The sequence below is a fragment of the Octopus sinensis genome, linkage group LG1 (assembly GCF_006345805.1).
Source record: "Octopus sinensis linkage group LG1, ASM634580v1, whole genome shotgun sequence".
Lineage (NCBI taxonomy): Eukaryota > Metazoa > Mollusca > Cephalopoda > Octopoda > Octopodidae > Octopus > Octopus sinensis.
The window spans coordinates 161,893,348-161,912,988 of NC_042997.1; the positions used below are offsets into that span (position 1 = coordinate 161,893,348).

Sequence of the window (19,641 nt, forward strand, 5' to 3'; positions counted from 1 at the left end):
ATGATAATAATAATAATAATAATAATAATAATAATAATAAATAATAATAATAATAATAATTATAATAACAATAATAACATTAATAATAATAATAGTAATAATAATAATAATAGCAATAATAATAATAATGATATAATAATAATAATGATAATAATAATAATAATATAATAATAATAATAATAATAATAATAATAATAATAATAAATGCCCTGGTGCAGTATCAGGCAGTGGATCTCATGGCTTCTGAACTTAACTGATTGGAAATGTTATTATGTACATGTTTTGTTTTCATGTAAATGATAAGTTACAGAAAATATTCTGAACAATATCAGAGATTTTCTTCTCAGTTGCTTGACATTAAACAATTGAGCATGTCCTCTGGTCCATCTCTGATTGAAATCAGAAGAAGGGAGGGAGTATCATAGCTATGTGTGGACAGGAATTTTGTAGGGTTTACATAATTCACTTTCGAAATATGCGTGCTTTGTTCAACATTCATAAACAAACCCAATCCAATGACTTTTGAACGGGTGGGGGCTATTCGACCTGAAGAAAATACTAACTGGTCCCCACATGGAAGATCATGCGCAATTTATAGTGATATGCGATCACCATGTGGCTCACATATGGTTGTGGTGCATGTCGCTGGTGTACCCATGTCGGCCGGATAGTCATGATGGGTATACTGGGTTTCATATATTTGACCCAGTGTCACTTTGCTGACATACAATTCTCACTCACTCAATAATAATAAAAATAGAGGAGATTGTCGCCCAAATCGACACCTATTTACAATCGAATAACCGGATTGCAGAAAATTATAGCCGTACATCGAACTAAAGTGTGCTATTAAACCATGACTATTAAGCATATATAGATCTAAAAACATGATTCCATTAAAAAGATCAATGTGGAGTGCTGTTATTATTATATGTAATGATGGTGAAACATCGTCCACTATAACAAGAATACCAATAAAATTATTACGTAAAACATATATAACAATTGAAAATATTAGCTAAACTCTATTAAGACTATTATAAGAAAATTTCGGAGATGTATCAACATCATAACTATGTGGTGCTTTACACAAATATGACGAAATAGATTACTGAAAATTTGAAATGCTTACAAATACTGAGAAAATATATTCAGTATGCGTTTATTTAAACATATTTATTATAACCTAATTATGTTTCAAAATATAAAGATTTCTTTCTTTGATGCAATTCTTTATTTTACTTCATAGAAATCGCGATAAAACTCTGCTTACCTCTTGGATACTCTTCCTCTGTCACATCTGCGAAATCAAATAATATTGTAACTAAATCACAAGTTCTACTACATGGCTACGAACAAATGCTAATCTATGACTATAGAAAAGAATATATATACCATTTTTCCAATTCTCGTAAATAGTATCTCAAGAGCGGCATACTATTTCGTGTGTAATTACAGAAAGTCTCATTTTTTATATTACCAATTACTTACAAATCATGAGCTAGGCGAAAAATCCATTAAATACATTCTATGACAACGACAGCGACTGAGTAAAACTTTTAGAGCTAGTTATTATTTTATATTATGAAATAAGTACATCGTTTATGTTCATTCTATTTTTTGCTTTCTAATGCAATATCACGCAAGAACTAGTTCCAACATTGTATAAAATTGAAAAATATATAAGCATAATGTTTTTATTTTTTAAACACGATACGATACTTTTTATTCTATCACTATTTCTTAATGTTGTTTTGGAAAGTCTTATACCAAGAAAGTCATATAGATTTAAATGTTTTAGCAGCAAACATTGCAACACTCGAAGACAATACACGTTATGTTTTACGGTGTTTACACTGAAGACAAAGTGTTGAATACATCAATAAACAGAGAAACGCGGATAACTCAAAGGGAGACTCAACAACGACGTAAGCAGAAGCAAGACAACTGTAGGTAATAATGTCTCACTCACCAACTGAAAATTCCACCTGGGATTGTTTTTCTAATGAAAGACAAAAGTGTTATGCATCAGATAAATGAAACACAAGAATTCAAAAAGATATCTTAACTGTGTTCGGATACTGGAACAATAATTTCGTTTAAAACTATTTCAAAGTGACATTATATTCAAGTACTTCAACTGAAATACAACTAATGTAAAATGATGTTACTCTAGTAAATGCTACACAACACGACTTTAATTATTTTATTAAGAAAGTTACATACTGACATTAAATGTATTGAAACACTAAATGTATCAAGATATGAGCTTAAAAATCCGCACTAGCTTACCTGTACGAGTTGAAGTTTCTGTTTCAACCTCTGTAGAATTAACGAAATATTTATATATTTTAAAAAACGGTACTGCAAAACATCTAACAATCAGTACTAGTTAGCTGGAAGAAAGGTTTCTAACCTAACCCACCTTGACAATTATGTGTTTAAAACCTTTAACAATGTTAATCTGTTCGGATACTGGAAGAATTATTATCGTTTAAAACTATTTCAAAGTGACGTTACATACAAATATGTGAATTGTAATATAACTAATGTAAGAAGATGTTAATCTTGTAAATGATATAAAACATGAATTTTATTAGAAGAGTAAAATATTAACATTAACATTATTGAATCACTAAATATATGACGATAGGAGCTCAGAAATCTGCACTAGCTTACCTGCGCGAATTGAAGTTTCTGTTTCAACCTCTGTAGGATTAACGAAATATTTACATATTTTAAAAAACAGTATTGCAAAACATCTAATAATCAGTACTAATTAGCTGGAAGAAGGGGTATTAACCTAAGCCTACGAGAAAATATATTCCTTGACAATCAGTGTTTAAAACTTTTAATTATTGTCTATAATATAACTTCGGAAATTATCCACATATCAATCTCGGATACAGAGATATCAATTTATGTAGAAATTCTAATGATACCCTCGACAGCGAAAATGTGACTGACACAAAATGACTGAAGAATATCTAAACTTGGAATAGCACACATCTAGAAGTAGCTTTCGGCCATGTTAGCTAATTCAAATAGATACTTAAAACCAATGTGATATCGAAAAAAAAAGCATTTAAAAGGAAAAAATAACATTCAAAACAAATTAAACAATAACAAGACACAACGAATCAACTTGCAGAATACTTTCAGAATATCAACAAAATGTTCGAACAAGAAGTATATCAACAAAAATATAAACACAAGTGAATATGATATTCTCCTCTTGATATTGGAAATGTTGAATATGACGGCAATTTTGGATGGAATTAATTCAAGAATTAACAACTTGAACTCTCCTCCTAATAATAAACCTTAACGATAAAATAGCAACCATAAATAAAATACAAACTGTGACACTTCATATACTTAAATGGAAACGTGAACATCAATATTATGATAAAAAATAATCATTCTCGAAAACAGTTTTCTTAAAGTTTATCAATAATAATAATAATGATAATGATAATGATAATGATAATAAAAATAATAATAATAATAATAATAATAATAATAATGATGATGCAGTACCAGGCAGTGGCTCTATGCCCTGATGCAGTACCAGGCAGTGGCTCTCATGGCTTCTGATCTTAACTGATTGGAAGTGTTATCATGTACATTGTTTTGTCTTGGTATAAAATATGGGCTACAGCAAATATTCTGCTCAATACCACAGATTTGCTTGTCAGTTGCTTGACCTTAACCAGTTGAGCATGTCCCTTAGTGGCTGACGATATGTGCATCTCTGATCACGAGCAGAAGTAGTGGGGGAGCATCATAGACATGTGTTGAGAGGGATTCTTTGGGGTTTGAACAATTCACCTCTGGAAACATAGGTGGTTCTTTCAACATCCTTAAACAACCCTTATTCAGAGACCTTTTGAGCGGGATGGGCTACTCAACCTGAAGAAAATTCTAACTGGGCCCCACCTGCAAGGTCATGTGCTGTTTATCTTGATATGAGATCACCATGTCGCGCACATATGGTTGTGATGCATGTGCCTGGTGTACCCTTATCAGACGGGTAGTCATGATGGGTATATTGGGCTTCGTATATTTTACCCCAGTGTCACTTTGATGGCATGCACTGCTCTCTCACATAATAATAATAATAATAAATGCCCTGGTGCAGTATCAGGCAGTGGATCTCATGGCTTCTAAATTTAACTGATTGGAATTTTTATTGTGTACATATTTTCTTTTCATGTAAATGATGGGCTACAGCAAATATTCTGAACAATATCAGAGATTTTCTTCTCAGTTACTTGACTTAACCAATTGAGAATGTCCCTTGGTGCATCTCTGATCAAAAGCAGAAGTAGGGATGAAGTATCATAGCTATGTGCTGACAGGAATTTTGTAGGGTTTACATAATTCACTTTCGAAATAGGTGTGCTTAGTTCAACATCCCTAAACAAACCCAATCCAATGACTTTCGAGCGGGTGGGGGCTATTCGACCTGAAGAAAATACTAACTGGTCCCCACCTGGAAGATCATGCGCAATTTATACTGATATGAGATCACCATGTGGCTCACATATGGTTGTGATGCATGTGGCTGGTGTAACCTTATCGGACAGATAGTCATGATGGGTATACTGGATTTCATATATTTGAACCCCTGTGTCACTTTTATGGCATGCACTGCTCTCTCACTCAATAACAACAACAAAAACAACAACAACAATAATAATAATAATAATAAAAATAATAATAATAATAATAATAATAATAATAATAATAATAATAATAATAATAATAATAATAATAACAACAATAAAAATAATAATGATAAAAATAATAATAATAATGTTTTATACAGACTCGGCGCCAAAGATAGAGGAGATTGTCGCCCAAATTGATACCTATTAACAATCGAGTAACCGGATTGCAGAAAATTATAACCGTGCATAGAACGAAAGTGTACTATTAAACCATGACTATTAAGCATATATAGATCTAAAAACCTGGTTACGTTAACGACATCAATGTGGAGTGCTGATAATATTATACGTAATTATGGTGAAATATCGTCCACTATAACAAGAATACCAATAAAATTATTACGTAAAATATATATAACAATTGAGAATATTAGCTAAACTCTATTAAGACTATTATAAGAAAATTTCGGAGGTGTATCAACAACGTAACTTTGTGGGGCTTTACACAAATATGACGAAATAAACTAATGAAAAGTAAAAATACTTACAAATACTAAGAAAATATATTCAGTATGCGTTTATTTAAACATAATAATTATAACCTAATTATGTTTCAAAATATAAGAATTTCTTTCTTTGATGCAATTCTTTATTTTACTTCATAGAAATCGCGATAAAACCCTGCTTACCTCTTGGATACTCTTCCTCTGTCACATCTGCGAAATCAAATAATATTGTAACTAAATTACAAGTTCTACTACATGGCTAAGAACAACTGCTAATCTATGACTATAGAAAAGAATATATATACCATTTTTCCAATTCTCGTAAATAATATCTCAAAAGTGGCATACTATTTCGTGTGTAATTACAGAAAATCTCATTTTTTGTATTACCAATTACTTACAAATCATGAGCTAGCCGTAAAATCCATTAAATACATACTATGACAACGACATCGACTGAGTAAAAATTATAGAGCTAGTTATTATTTTATATTATGAAATAAGCACATCGTTTATGTTCGTTCTATTTTTGTTTACTAATGCAATATCACGCAAGAACTAGTTCCAACGTTGAATAAAACTGAGAAGTATAGAAACATAATGTTTTTATTGTTTTTTAAACAAGAGATAAAATACTTTTTATTCTGTCACTATTTCATAATGTTGATTTGGAAAGTCTTATACCAAGAAAGTCATAAAGATTTAAATGTTTAAGCAGCAAACATTGCAACACTCGAGGACAATACACATTATGTTTTACAGTGTTTACACTGAAGAAAAAGTGTAGAATACAACAATAAACAGAGAAACGCGGGTAACTCAAAGGGAGACTCAACAACGACGTAAACAGAAGCAAGACAACTGTAGGTAATAATGTCTCACTCACCAACTGAAAATTCCACCTGGGATTGTTTTTCTAATGAAAGACAAATGTGTTATGCATCAGATAAATACAACACAAGAACTCAAAAAGATATCTTAACTGTGTTCGGATACTGGAACAATTATTTTCGTTTAAAACTATTTCAAAGTGACATTATATACAAGTACTTCAACTGAAATACAACTAATGTAAAATGATGTTATTCCAGTAAATGCTATACGACAAGACTTTAATTATTTTATTAAAAAAGTTAAATACTGACATTAAATGTATTGAAAAACTAAACGTATGAAGATATGAGCTTAAAAATCCGCACTAGCTTACCTGTGCGAGTTGAAGTTTCTGTTTCAACCTCTGCAGAATTAACGAAATATTTATATATTTTAAAAAACGGTATTGCAAAACATCTAACAGTCAGTACTAGTTAGCTGGAAGAAAGGTTTCTAACCTACCCCACCGAGAATATATATTCCTTGACAATTATGTGTTTAAAACCTTTAACAATATTAATCTGTTCGGATACTGGAAGAATTATTATCGTTTAAAACTATTTCAAAGTGACGTTACATACAAATATGTGAATTGTAATATATCTAATGTAAAAAGATGTTAATCTTGTAAATGATATAAAACATGAATTTTATTAGAAGAGTAAAATATTAACATTAACATTATTGAATCACTAAATATATGACGATAGGAGCTTAGAAATCTGCACTAGCTTACCTGCGCGAATTGAAGTTTCTGTTTCAACCTCTGTAGAATTAACGAAATATTTACATATTTAAAAAAAAAAGGTATTGCAAAACATCTAATAATCAGTACTAATTAGCTGGAAGAAGGGGTATTAACCTAAGCCTCCGAGAAAATATATTCCTTGACAATCAGTGTTTAAAACTTTTAATTATTGTCTATAATAGAACTTCGAAAATTATCCACATATCAATCTCGGATACAGAGATATCAATTTATGTAGAAATTCTAATGATACCCTCGACAGCGAAAATGTGACTGACACAAAATGACTGAAGAATATCTAAAGTTGGAATAGCACACATCTAGAAGTAGCTTTCGGCCATGTTAGCTAATTCAAATAGATACTTAAAACCAATGTGATATCGAAAAAAAAAGGATTTAAAAGGAAAAAATAACATTCAAAACAAATTAAACAATAACAAGACACAACGAATCAACTTGCATAATACTTTCAGAATATCAACAAAATGTTCGAACAAGAAGTATATCAACAAAAGTATAAACACAAGTGGATATGATATTTTCCTTTTAGTATTGGAAATGTTGAATATGACGACAATTTTGGATGGAAATAGTTAAAGAATAAAAAAATTGAACGATCCTCATAATAATAAACCTTAACGATAAAATAGCAACCATAAATAAAATACAAACTGTGACACTTCATATACTTAAATGGAAACGTGAACATCAATACTATGATAAAAAATAATCATTCTCGAAAACAGTTTTCTTAAAGTTTATCAATAATAATAATAATAATAATAATAATAATAATAATAATAATAATATAATGATAATAATAATATTAATAATAATAAATGCCCCGGTGCAGTATCAGGCAGTGGATCTCATGGCTTCTGAACATAACTGATTGGAAATGTTATTATGTACATGTTTTGTTTTCATGTAAATGATGAGCTACAGCAAATATTCTGAACAATATCAGAGATTTTCTTCTCAGTTGCGTAACTTTAACCAATTGAGCATGTCCCTTGGTGCATCTCTGATCAAATGCAGAATTAGGGAGGGAGTATCATAGATATGTGTTGACAGGAATTTTGTAGGATTTACATAATTCACTTTCGAAATATGCGTGCTTTGTTCAACATCCTTAAACAAACCCTATTCAATGACTTTTGAGCGGGTGGTGGCTATTCGACCTGACGAAAATACTAACTGGTCCCCACCTGAAAGATCATGCGCAATTTATACTGATATGAGAACACCATGTGGCTCACATATGGTTGTGATGCATGTGGCTGGTGTAACCTTATCGGACAGATAGTCATGATGGGTATACTGGATTTCATATATTTGAAACCCAGTGTCACTTTGATGGCATACAATTCTCACTCACTCAGTAATAATAATAATAATAATAATAATAATAATAATAATAATAATAATAATGTTTTATACAGACACGAAGCCAAAAATAGAGGAGATTGTCGCCCAAATTGACACCTATTTACAATCGAATAACCGGATTGCAGAAAATTATAGCCATGCATAGAATGAAAGTGTACTATTAAACCATGACTATTAAGCATATATAGATCTAAAAACCTGCTTCAATTGACAAGTTCAATGTGGAGTGCTGTTATATGTAATGATAGTGAGATATCGTCCACTATAACAAGAATACCAATAAATTTATTATGTACAAAGATATATAACAATTGAGAATATTAGCTAACCTCTATTAAGACTATTATAAGAAAATTTCGGAGATGTATCAACAACGTAACTATGTGGTGCTTTACACAAATATGACGAAATAGATTACTGAAAATTTAAAATAGAAATACTGAGAAAATATATTCAGTATGCGTTTATTTAAACAAAATAATTATAACCTAATTATGTTTCAAAATATAAGAATTTCTTTCTTTGATGCAATTCTTTATTTTACTTCATAGAAATCGCGATAAAACTCTGCTTACCTCTTTGATACTCCTCCTCTGTCACATCTGCGAAATCAAATAATATCGTAACTAAGTCACAAGTTTTACAACATGGCTACGAACAACTGCTAATCTATGACTATAGAAAAGAATATATATACCATTTTCCAAATTCTCGTAAATAGTATCTCAAAAGCGGCATACTATTTCGTGTTTAATAACAGAAAATCTCATTTTTTATATTACTAATTACTTACAAATCATGAGCTAGCCGTAAAATCCATTAAATACATACTATGACAACGACATCGACTGAGTAAAAATTTTAGAGCTAGTTATTATTTTATATTATGAAATAAGCACATCGTTTATGTTCATTCTATTTTTGTTTTCTAATGCAATATCACGCAAGAACTAGTTCCAACATTGTATAAAACTGAAAAATATATAAACATAATGTTTTTATTTTTTAAACACGATACAATACTTTTTATTCTGTCCTATTTCTTAATGTTGATTTGGAAAGTCTTATACCAAGATTTGTCCTATAGATTTAAAGGGTTAAGCAGCAAACATTGCAACATTCGAGGACAAAACACATCGTGTTTTACGGTGTTTACACTGAAGAAAAAGTGTAGAATACAACAATAAACAGAGAAACGCGGATAACTCAAAGGGAGACTCAACAACGACGTAAACAGAAGCAAGACAACTGTAGGTAATAATGTCTCACTCACCAACTGAAAATTCCACCTGGGATTGTTTTTCTAATGAAAGACAAAAGTGTTATGCATCAGATAAATACAACACAAGAACTCAAAAAGATATCTTAACTGTGTTCGGATACTGGAACAATTATTTTCGTTTAAAACTATTTCAAAGTGACATTATATACAAGTACTTCAACTGAAATACATGTAATGTAAAATGATGTTACTCTAGTAAATGCTACACAACAAGACTTTAATTATTTTATTAAGAAAGTTAAATACTGACGTTAAATGTATTGAAACATTAAATGTATGAAGATAGGAGCTTAAAAATCCGCACTAGCTTACCTGTGCGCGTTGAAGTTTCTGTTTCAACCTCTGCAGAATTAACAAAATATTTATATATTTTAAAAAACGGTATTGCAAAACATCTAACAGTCAGTACTAGTTAGCTGGAAGAAAGGTTTCTAACCTAACCCACCGAGAAAATATATTCCTTGACAATTATGTGTTTAAAACCTTTAACTATATTAATCTGTTCGGATACTGGAAGAATTATTATCGTTTAAAACTATTTCAAAGTGACGTTACATACAAGTATGTGAATTGTAATATATCTAATGTAAGAAGATGTTAATCTTGTAAATGATATAAAACATGAATTTTATTAGAAGAGTAAAATATTAACATTAACATTATTGAATCACTAAATATATGACGATAGGAGCTTAGAAATCTGCACTAGCTTACCTGCGCGAATTGAAGTTTCTGTTTCAACCTCTGTAGAATTAACGAAATATTTACATATTTAAGAAAAAAAGGTATTGCAAAACATCTAATAATCAGTACTAATTAGCTGGAAGAAGGGGTATTAACCTAAGCCTCCGAGAAAATATATTCCTTGACAATCAGTGTTTAAAACTTTTAATTATTGTCTATAATAGAACTTCGAAAATTATCCACATATCAATCTCGGATACAGAGATATCAATTTATGTAGAAATTCTAATGATACCCTCGACAACGAAAATGTGACTGACACAAAATGACTGAAGAATATCTAAACTTGGAATAGCACACATCTAGAAGTAGCTTTCGGCCATGTTAGCTAATTCAAATAGATACTTAAAACCAATGTGATATCGAAAAAAAAAGCATTTAAAAGGAAAAAATAACATTCAAAACAAATTAAACAACAACAAGACACAACGAATCAACTTGCAGAATACTTTCAGAATATCAACAAAATGTTCGAACAAGAAGTATATCAACAAAAGTATAAACACAAGTGGATATGATATTCTCCTTTTAGTATTGGAAATGTTGAATATGACGACAATTTTGGATGGAAATAGTTAAAGAATAAAAAAATTGAACGTTCCTCATAATAATAAACCTTAACGATAAAATAGCAACCATAAATAAAATACAAACTGTGACACTTCATATACTTAAATGGAAACGTGAACATCAATACTATGATAAAAAATAATCATTCTCGAAAACAGTTTTCTTAAAGTTTATCAATAATAATAATAATAATAATAATATAATAATAATAATAATAAATGCCCCGGTGCAGTATCAGGCAGTGGATCTCATGGCTTCTGAACATAACTGATTGGAAATGTTATTATGTACATGTTTCGTTTTCATGTAAATGATGAGCTACAGCAAATATTCTGAACAATATCAGAGATTTTCTTCTCAGTTGCGTAACTTTAACCAATTGAGCATGTCCCTTGGTGCATCTCTGATCAAATGCAGAATTAGGGGGGGAGTATCATAGATATGTGTTGACAGGAATTTTGTAGGATTTACATAATTCACTTTCGAAATATGCGTGCTTTGTTCAACATCCCTAAACAAACCCTATTCAATGACTTTTGAGCGGGTGGTGGCTATTCGACCTGAAGAAAATACTAACTGGTCCCCACCTGAAAGATCATGCGCAATTTATACTGATGTGAGAACACCATGTGGCTCACATATGGTTGTGATGCATGTGGCTGGTGTAACCTTATCGGACAGATAGTCATGATGGGTATACTGGATTTCATATATTTGAAACCCAGTGTCACTTTGATGGCATACAATTCTCACTCACTCAGTAATAATAATAATAATAATAATAATAATAATAATAATAATAATAATGTTTTATACAGACACGAAGCCAAAAATAGAGGAGATTGTCACCCAAATTGACACCTATTTACAATCGAATAACCGGATTGCAGAAAATTATAGCCATGCATCGAACGAAAGTGTAGTATTAAACCATGACTATTAAGCATATATAGATCTAAAAACCTGCTTCAATTGACAAGATCAATGTGGAGTGCTGTTATATGTAATGATAGTGAGATATCGTCCACTATAACAAGAATACCAATAAAATTATTATGTACAAAGATATATAACAATTGAGAATATTAGCTAACCTCTATTAAGACTATTATAAGAAAATTTCGGAGATGTATCAACAACGTAACTATGTTGTGCTTTACACAAATATGACGAAATAGATTACTGAAAATTTAAAATAGAAATACTGAGAAAATATATTCAGTATGCGTTTATTTAAACAAAATAATTATAACCTAATTATGTTTCAAAATATAAGAATTTCTTTCTTTGATGCAATTCTTTATTTTACTTCATAGAAATCGCGATAAAACCCTGCTTACCTCTTGGATACTCTTCCTCTGTCACATCTGCGAAATCAAATAATATTGTAACTAAGTCACAAGTTTTACTACATGTCTACGAACAACTGCTAATCTATGACTATAGAAAAGAATATATATACCATTTTTCCAATTCTCGTAAATAGTATCTCAAAAGCGGCATACTATTTCGTGTTTAATAACAGAAAATCTCATTTTTTATATAAAATCCATTAAATACATACTATGACAACGACATCGACTGAGTAAAAATTTTAGAGCTAGTTATTATTTTATATTATGAAATAAGCACATCGTTTATGTTCGTTCTATTTTTGTTTTCTAATGCAATATCACTCAAGAACTAGTTCCAACATTGTATAAAACTGAGAAATAGATAAACATAATGTTGGGTTTTTTTTAAACAAGAGATACAATACTTTTTATTCTGTCACTATTTCTTAATGTTGTTTTGGAAACTCTTATGCCAAGAAAGTCCTATAGATTTAAAGGTTTAAGCAGCAAACATTGCAACATTCGAGGACAAAACACATCATGTTTTACAGTGTTTACACTGAAGAAAAGGTGTAGAATACAACAATAAACAGAGAAACGCGGATAACTCAAAGGGAGACTCAACAACGACGTAAACAGAAGCAAGACAACTGTAGGTAATAATGTCTCACTCACCAACTGAAAATTCCACCTGGGATTGTTTTTCTAATGAAAGACAAAAGTATTATGCATCAGATAAATAAAACACAAGAACTCAAAAAGATATCTTAACTGTGTTCGGATACTGGAATAATTATTTTCGTTTGAAACTATTTCAAAGTGACATTATATACAAGTACTTCAACTGAAATACATGTAATGTAAAATTATGTTACTCTAGTAAATGCTATAAAGAAAGAATTTAATTATTAAAAGAGTAAAATACTGACATTAAATGTATTGAAACACTAAATGTATGAAGATAGGAGCTTAAAAATCCGCACTAGCTTACCTGTGCGAGTTGAAGTTTCTGTTTCAACCTCTGCAGAATTAACGAAATATTTATATATTTTAAAAAACGGTATTGCAAAACATCTAACAGTCAGTACTAGTTAGCAAGAAGTAAGGTTTCTAACCTAACCCACCGAGAAAATATATTCCTTGACAATTCTGTGTTTAAAACCTTTAACAATATTAATTGACGATAACTGTCGACAAGTTTTTAAAATATATTTAAAAGTAATTTGTATTACACCACAATTATATTTGCTATTGCAACATACGAATTCTCTGTTTATTTGAAATCAAAATATATAATATATTGTATTTACAAGCAAATATATAACATTTGCGTGTAAATACATATATAGATGTATATTCATACATCTATATATATATATATCAGAGAATGGCTACATAGATATCTTTCAGAGTGATTAAATTACATCAAAACGTCCAAATTGTAATACCTTTAAGCGTTAAGAGCAGAGAAACGACGTTAATTATACACTAACCTTTCAACAAATGAAAATATATAAGAAATTTTTAACGACAAAAACGCAAAAAGAAACAGAAAACAAACGATAAAAATAGCAAGTAATAGCGGTTTAAAAAGCAGAAACACGAGGATATACTTATATTTAATATTTATTAAATTACAGTTAATACCTATATATGTAATACTATGAACACTAAATTTGCACCCATTGAAATGCAGTCGTCCTGTATGTAATTTATACATAATTCTCTTGCAATACAGCATATTTTATTTATATTAGAAGAATAAACTTAAGTAGAGAAAGCGATATTTTGTTGTTAAAGTATATATTCTGATATGGTGTGCTGATTTCTATACTATATGTTCTTAAAAGGGTAAATCATGGACGCGGGTAGTAGCGAAATATTTGAAGCAAAAACGAATAACTTAACAAACTCACCAACAGTGGTTCCTATATTAAATGTTTCGTCTAAAGAGAAAATACAAATATTGATAGAATGTTATATTTTAAAATATCACGTATGCGTGTTTATATATATACATACAGACGTATACAGATGCATATATATATATATATATATGTATGTATATATATATATGTATATACATATGCATATATATGTACATATACATGTATATACATAAATATGTAAGTGTGTGTTTATGTGTGTGAGTATAATGCAACTGTAATTTACAGGACACAAATAAAGCTCCACTTTAAAATGTTCGGCTATTGAACTCACAGCTCTAAAATAAGCCAGCTCACATACATACACACACACATACACAGACACACACACACACTCACGCATCTCCGTTTTTTTTCTCTTCTTTTTCCATCTGTTTTCTCTCCTCGTTCCTATCTGTAGAAATGCGTAGGCTGGAAACGTCAAAAATTACCCAAGATTTGTTGGATGAGAATGGCATTAAAAACCTTCCATGGCCAAGCTAGTTACCAGATATGAACTCTACTGAACACCTCTGGGACATAATGGGCAGGACATTTCATAAAAAGAACAAGAAAGCATCTTCAAAGTCAGATCTTTTGAAATTGCTGCATGAAACTTGGCAAGAAATTCCGCAAGAAATATTCGTCATGTGATCAGTAACATGCCTAATAATGTTTTCTTGCATTGAAAAATGCAAAGAGCATATCTACTAAATATTAAATATTCAAATTATAACAACAATTAATAAATAATTTGAATGTATAATTCCAGTGCATATTTATGTGCTTACACCGGTATATACAAGTATATATATACTTATATATATACTTATATATATATATATATGTATGTGTGTGTTTGTGTGTGTGTGTGTGTGTGTGTGTGGGTATGTATATGTATACATACAAATATGCACATAAATATATGCAAGTATATATATACATATGTCTATGTATATGCATTCATATATACATATATATACAAACATGCGTAATGTGTGTGTATGTGCATGGTGTGTTGTATGCATGTACACAACTGACCGTTAAATCCACAATTTTTTTCTTCACTCTTTATTTTCTGTTGTTACTTTCTGTTGAAGACGTAGGCTCAAAACGTAAATTACTTTCTCACTTTCCCGAGCGTCAAACTAATACACCTGCTTGTTGTTCATACACTTGTCTTCGCCTTTGTTTTCTGTAAATTTCATTTTTAAAAAAATCCTGTATGTGTATCCTTATCGGTCTTATCTATCTAACGTTGCTTTTTGCGTATAGTCATATGACCGCATGTATGTAAATATATGTGCGTATATACAGTATATGTCAGTAAATTTTTTGTTGATAATTCTCATAGTCATAAAGATCTTTGTTTAGTTTCATTCATGCATACTACCTAATTATGTATTCGCGGCACGGGCCTGGTATATACATGCACACATATATGCATATCTACATACATACACACATACATTCATTTATATACATACACACAAATAAATACATGCATACATAAATGTATGAATGTGTGTGTGCGCGCTCGTAAAATGTTGCGGCGCCATAAGCTGTTTGTAAGTCCAACGGAAAGTATTCAGTGAATCACCTCATGAAAGAATTTTATTGTATGTCTACTTATAGAAGCAGAATAATCATGCAATGTAAGCAAAAATAAAAAATGTAAATTTCACTCGTAATCAAAAAGTTTACTTTTTATATCAATATAAATCTCTCTTTACAATTTATGCTTAAATAGTGATACAAATACTTTATGCACACACTCATATACGAACGCAGAAAGTGCATTCTTAAAACTTGTCCCATTTAAACACCAATCGAACAGTCTAATCTGCTGGTCAGGGATTATGGACACATGTATTTTCATAATCACACCATATATATAAAATCAGGTCTAGAAAAAGGTATGCATACTGCTGCTAAAATATTCACTGCATTTGAGGTCACAACAGTAATGTATATCAGCTAAATTTTTATTTGTAAATGCACTTTGGCTGCATTGGCAAGAGCTTTGCATCTCCTTAAGGAGATTGGCTAAAGCTACACATAATGAGAAAGAGCTTTTTTCAAAAATTTCTCGTCCTTAATTTTTAATTGATATTTTTGTAAATTATTTATTTTTAGTGTTTTCCCTGTCAAGTTTTAGGATTACCTCTTCCGTATGTCTGTAAGCCTGGTTGAATATATAGATACACAAATATGTTCATATTTAGGGGCTAACGCAGTTTTGCACCTCTCCTTGAAAAATGCATTTTTTTAAAAAAGATTTTTTCGGATTCCTACGTTTCAGATGTCGGAGATTACGACATCTAAAAAAAAATTTAATCTTCGACAGCTAAAACGTAGGAATCCGAAAAGATTTTTTCAAAATAATGTATTTTTCATGGAGAGGTGCCAAACTGCATTAGTCCACATATTTATTTATATATAATATATGCATACATTTAAAATAACCATATAAACACGTATGCATTTAAATGTATGTATTTGACTATCACATTACTTTTCTAGTTTTACACTTTAAAGAATTACTTCGCAAATATTACTTCAAAAAGAAACCTTTTCTTATTCACTTAATTTAAAATTGCCAGAAATATTTGTCCTTACCCGTATGAATTTCTGTTTCCGTAACAATTTCTGAAGAGTGAATTAATAAGAACATTTTTATACAGAATGAAGAATAAGTTAACGCAAATTAATATATATTTCAATCAGCAAGCTTAACACAAAGCAACACAAAATACTAGAAAAATATGGAGGTATATTCCTCATTAAATATTAAGAATTGGTTTGAATTAATGTGGTTATTTTTTTATAATGTACATATTTTTTTACAATATTTTTCAGAATATATTTCTCACTAAGATAGCTTTTTGCGTATACCGAATATAGCTTACTGATATAAGATGTATATCTATCTTTTTAAAATAGAGACAGTTAAATTATCGGAAATATATTTAGCAATTCTCTGTAACAATTGATTAATATTTTTTTTAATTATTTAAATTATTTTAATTTTAAATAATAGGTCATATTCATTACTGAAAAATTCTATCTGATTATGTTAGCCTATATAAACGTATAACAAAATTCTTTGACTACGCTTTGACTGAAAGACAATCCTATTAAATTAATAGCGAAAGAGCAAATATCAGACAAACGTAAATATTGTTAATAAACAAAACTCTCTTTACACAGCTTGTTTAAAAGAAACAAAAACGTCTCACGAATTTGAATATTTGAAAGCAAATTGAATATTCTTAGTTCTTGAAACAGTTGTAAACTTAATTTTCTTTTTTTTTTTCTTTTTCAACATTAGTTTATAAAAAGCATATATATATAGCAGTGCATAATTAAATGCTGTCAATAAAAAAATGCACTCACCAAAACTGTCTTTCGTTTGTTCTGAACGAAAAAGGAAATGCCAGTAGATAACATTTTTTAATAACAGTTTTCAACCAGAATGAAACATCTGAGGCAAAAATCCCAAGTTATATAATGTATTATGCTTGAAACAAATGGAGCATGCAAATGCTCATTACGGTTTATAACTTTAATAAATCCGCATAAACTTTGCTAAGTTTTGTACTTAAGATATACATTTAGAATCAAACGAATAACACAATATTTGCAACGTTTGCAATAGCGAAAATGTATGACGAGAAGTTTATCATTACATTTGTGTGTAAAAGTTAAAACCTAATTACAGAAATTCTATATCATTTAATCCATATTTCCTGCTCGTAGTAAATAACAGATATATAATACTGTGATCATTGCATCATATTTGAACAGCTATGAAACTTGAACCTAGCACAGCATGCATATAAGGTAAATTAAATATTTCCACACATTCACACACACACACACACACACACACATACATACAAACAAACAAGCACTCATATGCATATATATATGTGAATTCAAGTGTAACTTGAAATGTCTATGCTATATTTCTGTGGAAGATATTATCCACATGATCAGTAACTGCCAAAAAATTTCAAGATATTATCACTCATTATCAAAGCAACATAAATGTCATCCATATAAAATATTGCGACAATGCTCTTGTTATAGAATATATATATATATATATATATATCAACCCAAGAAATCTCGGTGAAACATTTCCATCAAAACGTATGCTAAGTGCAAGCCTGATATAGTTAAGACAGAAAAGAAAAAAATATAAACAGTGATAGATGAGAACATTTCTTCTAAAATTATTCAGAATATCTATGAGCAACGCTTTGAGAACTGATTATAAATTCATATTTGTACTGATATTATTTGTGCAGTTGGCTAAATTAGAACCTGTTTGAGCGACTACTTGAGTTTTCAACTAATACACACCAATGCAATATGCGAGATTTGAAACAAACTCCTTCCTTGCAGGAAGAATTCAAATAATTAAACAAAAGAAACGGAAAGCATATATAGTACGCATAATGATGAAAATCGGTTGTTCAATAAAGATTAGCCTAATGTTATAGATAAGTGATAAAAACATTTATACAGAACGAAGGAAAAGATTGCAAGTCGCTTCAGGTTTATAGCCGTTACTTTCGAGGTACCTCGATATGTAACTAAATATTTCAGCCTCAATACTGAGAACCTGGGCATGCAAAATCATAAAGGACATGTCCAGTTAGGAAATTGTTGTCCACTGATGGAACTCTGAAAATATTTAAAACATTACAGACGTTTAGCATGTAACAAGTGTGAATAGAATTTAAACGTACTACCATAAGTACACGCGCACATTCATAAGTCAAACATTTAAATCCACACATCAGTGAGTATACACATACATACGGGGGGGTAGATACATACATTGGAGAACGAACATAACCGCAAAATACTTCGGCTATAGATGGCAAATTCACAAGATTTTACAGTCTAAAGTGTGAGCTGATTTCACAAAGAATGTGATAGAAAACAAAAGCCTCACTTCTTAAAAAATAGATTTACTGTACAGCTTTTCCGCCGAGCAAATGATCTCTCAAAATAAATTCCAAAACTCCAGCCAGGAAGAGGAAATACGCATATAAATGCATGGATAGATAGATAAATGCATACATACATGCATTCATACATACATATATACATACATGAATGCATACATACATACATACATACATACAGACATACATACATACATACATACATACATACATACATACATACATACATGCATGCATGCATGCACGCACGCACGCACGCACACACGCGCATACACGCACACACACACATACATACATACATACATACATACATACATACATACATACATACATACATACATACATACATACATACATATACATGATGCCTGAAAAGTTAGCAGACGATTAAAATGTTTTCGCTTGGTGTATGTTCTTTGAATATATTCTGTACCTTTGTTGACCTTACAATCGACTTTTTGCGGATTTAAGTCTACCGTTACTGTTTTATGTGATATACATGTATGTGTGTGCATGAGTGCGTATATGTTTAAGCAAAATAGCTTTAATCTAATATCACATAGTTATTCAGACTGGTGTTCGCCATTAGTGAAAGCAGTTCCATGAACAAATCCCTAT

General features: G+C 30.2%; 1 protein-coding gene across 1 annotated transcript in view; it reads right to left on the reverse strand.

Moving 5' to 3' along the window:
• The window catches only part of LOC115210729 (titin), a 678,167-nt gene that overhangs the window by 545,680 nt on the left and 112,846 nt on the right, over positions 1 to 19,641 (reverse strand). The window contains exons 22-39 of the mRNA XM_036506041.1: positions 17,441 to 17,461; positions 16,664 to 16,693; positions 14,036 to 14,065; positions 13,111 to 13,140; positions 12,795 to 12,824; positions 12,126 to 12,152; positions 10,186 to 10,215; positions 9,784 to 9,813; positions 9,463 to 9,492; positions 8,765 to 8,791; positions 6,789 to 6,818; positions 6,387 to 6,416; positions 6,066 to 6,095; positions 5,363 to 5,389; positions 2,680 to 2,709; positions 2,293 to 2,322; positions 1,973 to 2,002; positions 1,274 to 1,300 (exon numbers count right to left, since the gene is read on the reverse strand). Coding sequence (XP_036361934.1) covers positions 1,274 to 1,300; positions 1,973 to 2,002; positions 2,293 to 2,322; positions 2,680 to 2,709; positions 5,363 to 5,389; positions 6,066 to 6,095; positions 6,387 to 6,416; positions 6,789 to 6,818; positions 8,765 to 8,791; positions 9,463 to 9,492; positions 9,784 to 9,813; positions 10,186 to 10,215; positions 12,126 to 12,152; positions 12,795 to 12,824; positions 13,111 to 13,140; positions 14,036 to 14,065; positions 16,664 to 16,693; positions 17,441 to 17,461 — 519 coding nt within the window. The remainder of the gene's footprint in view (positions 1 to 1,273; positions 1,301 to 1,972; positions 2,003 to 2,292; positions 2,323 to 2,679; positions 2,710 to 5,362; positions 5,390 to 6,065; positions 6,096 to 6,386; positions 6,417 to 6,788; positions 6,819 to 8,764; positions 8,792 to 9,462; positions 9,493 to 9,783; positions 9,814 to 10,185; positions 10,216 to 12,125; positions 12,153 to 12,794; positions 12,825 to 13,110; positions 13,141 to 14,035; positions 14,066 to 16,663; positions 16,694 to 17,440; positions 17,462 to 19,641) is intronic.